Source organism: Oratosquilla oratoria, chromosome 44, assembly GCF_046742065.1.
Source record: "Oratosquilla oratoria isolate Oo_2021 chromosome 44, ASM4674206v1, whole genome shotgun sequence".
NCBI classification, from domain to species: Eukaryota; Metazoa; Arthropoda; class Malacostraca; order Stomatopoda; family Squillidae; genus Oratosquilla; species Oratosquilla oratoria.
Window position 1 is genome coordinate 24267805 of NC_134820.1, and position 9568 is coordinate 24277372.

The following is a 9568-nucleotide window of genomic DNA, read 5'->3' on the forward strand; positions in this document are numbered from 1 at the left end:
GATGGTGAAGAAAGGGGAAGAGGAAGAAGAGAAAGAGGAGGAGGAAAAGTAGGAGGAAGAAGAGGAAGAAGGTAAGTAGAGGAGAACGGGAAGAAGAAAAAGAGGCAAAGAGAAAGGAGGAGGAAGAAGAGAAAGAGGAGAAGAAAAAGGAGGAGGAAGAGAGGAGAACAAGAAGAAGAGAAAGAGTAGGAGAAAGAAGAGGAAGAGGATGAGGAGAGGAGAACAGGAAGATAAGAAAGAGGAGAAGAAAAAAAAAGGAGGAAGAAGAGGAAGAAAGTGAGTAGATGAGAACAAGAAAAAGAGAAAGAGAGGGAGAAAGAGTAGGAGGAAGAAAAAGAAGAGGAGGAAGCTACGCTAGGAGGCGCTTACGTGCGTCCAAAACCGTTCCTTTTGTCCTATTATGGGTTTGGATTGTTGCAACAGGTAAAAGAGTCACTGCTGGGAATCGGAGAGAAGTGCGGGATTTGAACCCACAACTATGCGAATGCGAGGCCAGCACTCTCCCGGAAAAAAAAAAAAAAAAAAAAAAAAAAAAAATTGAAGAACAAATTGGAACGAAGAGGGAAGAACACAGAACAGGATGGAAAGGAAGAGACAGGCAAGAAAGAAAATACGAAAGGGGGACAAGACAGGAAAGAAGAAAGGAAGGAAGGAAGGAAGGAAGGAAGGAAGGAAGGAAGGGAGGAAGAAAGGAAGAAGGAGAAGGAAGGAAGGATGGAAGAAAAAAAAGGAAAGAAGGAAGGAAGAAAGGAAGGAAGGAAGGAAGGAAGGAAGGAAGGAAAGAAGGAAGGAAGAAAGGAAGAAAGGAAGGAAGAAAGGAAAGAAGAAAGGAAGAAAGGAAGGAAGGAAGGAAGGAAGAAAGGAAGGAAGGAAGGAAGAAAGGAAGGAAGGAAGGAACACGAAGAAGACGATGGAAATGGAAGTGTGAAAGGTGCAAAACAAAAGTGAAATGACACAGAGGGAGGAGAGGGGAACCACAGTGTGGGTGTGGAGGAGGAAAATCTGCAGAAGACGGGAATAAAGGAAAGAAGAAGGAAACGCCCTTAAAATGAAAAAAGACCGGTTTCGCTCTATGCTTCTTCTGAAGAAGCATAGAGCGAAACCGGTCAGGAATAAACTCAGGAACTCGGTCAGGAATAAACTGAGGAACTCGGAACTAGACCCGTGACTTCTTTTTCCACCTTCATCAACTTGTCACAATGTACCAGTATATATGTATATATATATATATATATATATATATATATATATATATATATATATATATATATATATAAGAAACGATGAGGAGCAAGATGGGAGGAAGGGAAAGAGGGAAGGAGGAGGGAAGGGGAGAAGGAGGGAGGGAGAGAGGGAGGAAGGAAGGGAAAGAAGGAGGGAGGAAGAGAGGAAGGGAGGGAGGGATAGAGGGTGGAGAGAGTAAGAGAGAGAGAGAGAGAGAGAGAGAGAGAGAGAGAGAGAGAGAGAGAGAGAGAGAGAGAGAGAGAGAGAGAGAGAGAGAGGGAGAGAGAGAGAGTGAAAGGGTCACTGACTAAGCAAAGGACGGACGTTCTGCTCCGTTGGGGGCGGGGCTATGGAGAGGTATGGGTGTGGAGTGTGTGGGTGTGGAGTGTGTGGGTGTGGAGTGTGTGGGTGTGGAGTGTGTGGGTGTGGAGTGTGTGGGTGTGGAGTGTGTGGGTGTGGAGTGTGTGGGTGTGGAGTGTGTGGGTGTGGGGGGTAAAAAGCATTTGAGAAAAGGGGTACCCAATGGAATTGGAACAGGAATTGGAACTGGAATGGCTCCATGAACTCGGGAATAGGGGGCGCAGGGACAAGAGTAAAGAAGGACGAGGTGATAACGCGGGAACTGGGAGAAATTGCAATAAAACGGGGAACAAGAGGAGAGGAGGGGGGAAAGGGTGAAGGAGTGAATGCGTTTGGTAGAAGAAAAGATGAAAAGGCGAGTGATCGATGTATTTACCACCGTAACGCCTTCTATAATTTTTTATGTGACAGATTTTTGTTCTTTTTCTTTGTGGTCCTGGAGGACCATTGGTCTGAAAGGAGGTTTACTGTATCGAGACCCAGTCCAGCCTTGGGACCTTCAGCTAGTTGATTAAAATCATATGACAGCTGATATAATGGGTTGTATAAAATTTGGTCCAGATTCGGAGGCGACGGCGCTCAGAAGAGACTCTTCGGAGGAAAGGGAGAGCTTCTGGTTTTCGAAAAGAAGGAAGAGATTCTGAAAGACCTCGAGAGCAGAAACCACCAAGTCAAAGATAGGTCCTTCGGGAGAGGGGAAGAAGAAAAGAGAGGAAGAGAAGGAGAAGGAAGAAGAGGTAGGAAGAAAAGACTTTGTATTTATGAGGAGATGTAGGGTAAGGAAGAAAATGTAAAGTAGAAGGAAGAAGAGAGGAAGGAAGTCTCATAGGAGGAAGAGTAGGAGGAGGAAGAACAGAAGAAAGAGGAAGAAGAAGTAAATTTTTCATGAAGAGGAGATGCATGGTAAAGAGGAGAGTGAGAACTAAGAAAAAGAGGGACAAAAAGGAGGAAAAAGAGGAGGAAGTAGAGAAGTAAGAAAGGAAGTATTATTTAGAGGAATTAGAGAAGTGAGATTAGGAGTAGGAAGACTAAGAATAGGCGAGTAGGAGAAGGAAGAACAGGATTAGAAGTAGAAAGAATAGTAGTAATTGTTGCACTATGTTCGTAGTGGTAATAGTATTAGTAAGAGGAGAAATAGGAGTAGAAGGAGGAGGAGGAGGAAGAGAGGAAGGAGAAATAGGAAAAGGAAGCGATAAAGGAGTATGTTTAGAAACAGAAAGAAGTAGAGAAGGAAAAAAAAAGAAAAAAAAAAAGAAGAAGACGACGACGGACCATGAGAGGTACGGAATAAGAACAGAATGAAATATGAGTATATATGTATGATAAACAACAATATTTATATTCTTTCTAGAGCAACGTCTCGATTTCTTATTTGGATCTTTATTAGATAAGACAAGAGGGAAGAAAACCCTTTCAAGCTATGCCACATACTTTCAACTGCTTGAGTGTTTGCACCTGTTTTAGGGTCTACAAAATTCTCGGAGTGATTCACAGTGCAGTGTTTATAATTATATCCATCAAGTAGTGATATGCCGTCGTACGCTTTCCAAAGGTCGCTTATTATTGTTGTTCCAGGTCGAATGCTCCTTTTTATGCATTGTGTCAGTGTTTCAGCATTTCTTCTTGGAACAGGATACAAAAAACATTCTTTGGTTTCTCTGCATACTCCACCAAAGACCCATTGCTCTGGTAGCTCTCTTCCTCTGTTGTATTTTCTCTTGCTGAAATGAGTTTCATCAATTTCCACCGTTGTATCAGGTCCGCCAATGACCATTGGGGTTTTCAGCAATGTTTCAGCACATACCTGGAAAGGATAGGTTAGGTTAGTTTAGGTTAGGTTAGGTTAGGTTAGGTTAGTTTATTGATATTTACTTACCTCTCTGAGATAATTGTTGAAATCGACTGCTGTATCCTTGTTGATTTCAATCTCATCGTTGCAGTAATTAGAGCTTGTGTAGTCTTTTGCCCATGAATATATGAAAATAATGATTTTTGTCAAAGGTAATTTTGAGCCCTCCAGCCAAGTATTTTTACGAACTGTAACATTTTCCTGACCACAACTTGATTTGTTGCAACGCCATTTAGCGCATCCATTCATTTCTTTTAGTTCCATTTCATGCTTTCTTTGGCATTTTTTGCTCTGTGGTATAATATTCTTCTCTTGAAGGAATTTTGCCGCATCAAGCTCTGTTTTAATATTCTCAAATAGCCACTTTAGATTGTATTTAGTATTCATATTAACCTAAATAACGTGATTTTTGCCCTGAAAGAGAGGAAAAATGAAAGTTAGCATTTCTTCAGTATTACATAGGGAATAAATAGCCACTTTAGATTGTATTTAGTATTCATATTAACCTAAATAACGTGATTTTTGCCCTGAAAGAGAGGAAAAATGAAAGTTAGCATTTCTTCAGTATTACATAGGGAATAAATAACTTTAAAGTTGAATAACTTTTTACCTATTGGTTTCTCCAAAAAAACAATGTCATTTTCGGATTGTACGGAAAAAATACATTGAAAAAATGTAAAAATACCCAAAAAATCGATAGTTCGTATAACCGGAAAGATCCCTTCTTTTTTGTGGGAAAAAATGTGGGAATTCAGATTTCCTTGTCACCTTGTGGGAATTTTGTGGGAAAAAACTCACTCATTTGTGGGAACTGGCACAGATAACAGTGGTAACCCTGCTAGGCCCTATTTGATCTTTGATGAAACCTTGTGTCCAGGTTGGTTTGTTTATTTGAATTATGGCCTATGTTTAGTGAAATCGAATTGTTTTCATTTATTTATAGGCTAGTGCAACCTGAATATTTTTTTGTACTTTGTATAAATACAGTCTAATCATGACTAGTGATGATGATAATGAGGATAATGAAAACCTTGATAAAGTTGGATTTGAGACTGCATTGGCTAAAATGAAACGAGATAGGGGTATACTAAGAAAAGTTACTCTGATTCTTAATAAATTAAAGGATTCACTTGATAAAAAGACATTAAACATTTGTTTCTGTAGTAAACAATTAGATGTTATTGATCAAGTTATAAGTGAAATTAAAGTTAAAGATGAACAAATTTTAGCTCTTTTAAAGGAAAATGAAGTAGATGTTAAGAAATTTGACACATTTACTGGTGAAGTAGATAAGCAAATAGGCTTTCATATGGAAATAGATGAAAGTCTATCAGAATTTCAGGAATTTAAAATGGCAGGGAATAAATCCAATAATCACTCTGCAAGCTATAGATGCTGATAGATTTGTTGAAACACTCAATAGGCTAGACCATTTTGATACAAAACCGCCTCCCTTATCATGCAGCGTTTTTGATGGAACAGAAAAGGATAAATTTGCCTTTTCTTGCTTCCTCAATCAGTTTAATAATGTCATAGGTAATAAGGAGAATATGTGCTGTGTCTTGCGACACTGCTTCTGACCCAGGGCAGTGGACAGGGTGCAGGGATGACCCGTCATTCAGGAGGTGCTAAGATAAGAGGGAGGGTGGAGGGGTGTGGAGTGTATTCAGGGATGGAATGGGTGGGAATGATTTTATGCCTTTTTCTTTTTGGCTACCCCCCTTGTAAGGGGGAAAAAGCCTTGGTATATGTATGTAGATATGTCCCAGGCAGTGAAACTTAGTTATTTACATAGTTATCTTAGGGGTTATGCTTTGAAAATCATTAGCCATTTGTCTATCATAAATGAATATTATGATACTGCACTAAAATTATTAAAGGATGAATTTCTGGATGTACCCTATATAGTGGATGAAACTTTCAGAAAGATTCTAAGCATTACAGTTCATCAAGGATATGACAAGGAGTTTTTTACATAAAAGTCATTCATCACTGAAATAAGAGCATACATCTTTGAATTAAAGTCTAATCATGGCTATGATTTTACAGTAAAAAATTCTCCTGGAAATTTACTATTGAGTCATATTCTCTTTAATAAGTTGCCTACAGCATTCAAAAGGGAACTGGTTCATAAATATAATACTAACTATCCTACCTTGATGGAAATCTTTGAGTTATATAATGACATTATTAAGACTAATTAAGACCTGTAAAACTTCTTTGCCTAAATCTGATAAAATCAAGAAGGCCAAAGAAAATTAAAAAAATGCACCCAAAGAAAATAAAAGTTCTCTTCAAAATTTTAAGACCATTCAAAATAAGGTTGTTCCCTCTTAAAACCTTATTTGTAAATTGTGCAGCACATCAGGTCACTCTTTGGGACAGTGTGAAAAATATTCTACTCTTAAAGATAAGACAGAGTATAGGAGTTAGGTCTCTGTGCGCGTTGTGCAGGATCTGGTCATAAAGAAGATGAATGCTTTGGCAAGCAAAATAAATTAAAATATGGTTGTAAACACTGTGATTCTCATGGCCATATAGCACCCCTTTGTCCTAAATACTAGTGGTAATCATCTTTGTTTAACATCTCAACAAAAATCTGAAAATGATTACATTTCCCCTACTGTAACTTTGGAATTTATTTGTGGTAAACAGAGTAAGAAGATCAGATGTCTAATTGATACAGGGAGTCAGCGATCCTACATATCAGCAAGAGGTGCTAAAGAGCTTTGTACAGATTTAGACTCATTGAATATGATAGAGTTCAATATAAAAACATTCATTGGAGCTGAAGTTAAAAGCTTTAAACAAACCTTAATAGGTGTTAAAATGAATAAGATAATTCAAATGCCATTTCTTATTGACCCTTCACTCAGCATAAGTTTTGTTGTTGAAGCCCTAAAAAATATAAAATATCAAGGTTTTGAATTGGCTGATGAAGCCTTTGGATTAAATCAGGATAATGAATTAATAGAAGTAGATGCATTAATAGGTGTAGACTTGCTTCAATTCCTTCCAGAATGTTCATTTGCCCCATGCTTGCAAGGGAGCTGCATGGTAATTGGAAATAAAGTAATTCCTATTGGTTATGTCAATCATTTCTTGACTAGGAAATAGGCTTCTCAAATTTGTAAAAAAACCGCAAGTAAGGAAGTTAAAAATTATCAATGTCAGAAGTCTTCTAAAGTTCATGACACCTCAGTTAATCTGATACTTAATCCAATTAAATCTTATTTTAATCCTCTAGAAAACATTCTAAGTGATTCAGATATTGAAAATGGGATAGAATATCTCTTTAGCTTGGAATCTATTGGAATTAGTAAGAATGAAATTTATAGTTCAGAGGATCAAGAACAAATTGCTAGATTTAATGAAGCTATTCAGTTTAAAGATGGCCATTACCAGGTTAAGCCTCCTTGGCATTCGGAAAAGGTAGAACTGGTCCCTTCTAATTTTCAGGTTGCCAGAAAAGTTTTAGGGAGAGTTTCAAAAAACCTTAAAAAGTCAAATCTTTATGAAAAGTATGAAGAGGTCTTTGATAAGCAGCTTCAGGATGGAATCATAGAGCAGATTGAAATAGACTTTTCTGATGAAAAGGTGAATAATCACACTTGGATTCCACATAGGCCAGTCATAAAGATGGAAGAGCAGGTCTCAACTAAGATTAGATCAGTTGTCAATTGTTCACTAAAAACTGATAAGAATCTACCTTCTTTGAATAAGGCTGCATATACTGGAGTTGATCTAATGGAGTCCTTGCTTAAACTGTTGTTTTGCTTTAGAACTAATGATATAATCTTGCTGAGTGACATCAAGCAGGCATTCCTGTCAATTAGGCTCAGCTGAGAGTTTGACAAGAACCGTTTTTGTTTCCTTTGGGAAAGGGATAAATTGACTGCTTATAGATATAGAACTCTAGTATTTGGATTTACATCATTACCCTTCATTCTACATTATGTAATGAAGAAACATGCCAGTAAATTTCCTCTTGACAAATGCACTAATATTCTTTCCAGTCAATTCTATGTTGATAATTTAATATTCACAGGTAATAATTTTAAGGAAATGACTGACCTTTATCGGCTTTGCTGTGAAAGAATGGCTCTTGGAGGCTTTATTTTAAGATCTTGGAATTCAAATTCACTTGAACTGAGACAACTGATAGAACATACATACATACATATACCAAGGCTTTTTCCCCCTTACAAGGGGGGTAGCCAAAAAGAAAAAGGCATAAAATCATTCCCACCCATTCCATCCCTGAATACACTCCACACCCCTCCACCCTCCCTCTTATCTTAGCACCTCCTGAATGACCTTGTCCACTGCCCTGGGTCAGAAGCAGTGTCGCAAGACACAGCACATCCACAGCAAGGCCACTTCATTAAATCGGCGACCCCCCTCTCCGTCCCCCCATTGCATAAAATGAGAGGATGGGAAGGAAGGCATATTGGTTGAACACTCAAATGAGACAGAGAAAATTCTAGGTTACAGATTTAATCCTAATATGGATGAGATGCAGCTTGCGCCTGTTGAATTTCACTCTGTCAGTACTAAAAGACAATTGTTATCCGAGACTTCAAGTTTATTCGATCCACTGGGGTTAGTCTTACCCATTAGTATCAAAGGAAAGTTGCTGATGAGGAAGGTGTGGCAACACAAATTAGGATGGGATGAAAAATTGCCTGAGGACATAATAAATGAGTGGGATAATATCAAACCAGACTTTGAGAAAGCTAATCAAGTCTCCTTTAATAGGCAGGCATTAAATGAGAATGAAGAGTATAGACTTAATATTTTTAGTGACAGCTCACAAAATTGCTTTGGGTTTGTTGCTTATGGTACCAGTAAGGAAAGTAGTTCCCTCTTATTTGCTAAAGCAAAAGTGGCTCCTGCTAACAAGGAAAAAGAACATAGTATCCCAGTCTTGGAACTACTTGGAGTGATTCTTGCTTTAAAGTGCATCTCCACTATTTTGAATGCCTATTCCAATATAAGATTCAACTATATTAATATTGCTGTTGATCCACAAGTTGTGCTCAACTGGTTAATAACCAGACAGACTAAACTAAAATCTAAGTTTGTCAAAAATAGAATAGGTGAGATGGATAGTAAACTACAACAGCTTGAAAGGGATTATAACATTCCCATTAGTTTTAATTATGTCAAAACTGAAAATAATCCTGCTGATCTCTTAACTAGAGGATTAACCTACAACAAAATCATTGATAAATTTGAATTTTGTCTCAAGGGACCAGATTTGATGAAATATGAATGAAATACCTGGCCTAAATACCCATTGTTGAGTGTGGGTTTTAATTCTGATAAATCAAAATATCAATACTCACAATACCATGCAAGGAAAGGAAGTTGAAATCAAACCTATTTTTGACATTAATAAGTTTTCAAACTATAATAAAGTTATGAAAATCACTGAGTATCTCTTCAAGTGGATTTGTATGAAGAGTGGTGAAAACTCTCATGAGAAGGCATTGGATTATTGGATCATGATAAATCAGTCAGTCAGTTTTGCTAATGAAATTAGCTTCCTTAAACAAGTGGATACACTCAAGTCAAGCAACTTTAAAGATTCAGAAGTGCCTTCCTTAGTATTGAATTTAAACTTGTTTCTTGATGAAAAGGGCATCCTGAGATCACGAGGAAGGATTTCCAAATCACTTTATTTTGATTATAATGTTCACAATCCTGTACTTTTGGGAAAAGATCACCATTTCACTGTACTTTTTACCAGATTTTGTCATGCTCAGGTACAACACATGGGAGTCAGTACTACCTTAAATTTCCTAAGGTCCCAAGGATTCTGGATCCCAAAGGGTAGATCTTCTGTTAAAGCTTCAATTAAGGACTGCAAAATTTGTCAGAAGTATAATGCACTTGCCTATAATTACCCTAAAGTAACCAGTATGCCTAAGCACCATATGAATCTGATCAGACCTTTCAATCATGTGGGAGTTGATTATACAGGTCATGTGTTTTTGAGAAAAGATAATACTAATGCTTTGAGTAAATATTTTATATTGATTTTCACTTGCCTTAATATCAGGGCTGTCCATTTTGAGTTGTTGCCTGACATGTCAACTAAGAATTTCATTCTGGCCTTTCAAAGATTTTGTA

General features: G+C 37.5%; 1 protein-coding gene across 1 annotated transcript in view; it reads right to left on the reverse strand.

The window, feature by feature from the left end:
* Positions 1–3883, reverse strand: part of LOC143022348 (male abnormal protein mab-31-like) — a 13315-nt gene extending 9432 nt beyond the window's left edge. Inside the window, exons 1-2 of the mRNA XM_076180500.1 lie at positions 3461–3883; positions 3016–3388 (exon numbers count right to left, since the gene is read on the reverse strand). Of these exons, the coding sequence (XP_076036615.1) occupies positions 3016–3388; positions 3461–3820 (733 nt within the window). The 5' untranslated portion in view covers positions 3821–3883. The remainder of the gene's footprint in view (positions 1–3015; positions 3389–3460) is intronic.
* Between the last annotated feature and the right edge of the window lie 5685 nt (positions 3884–9568).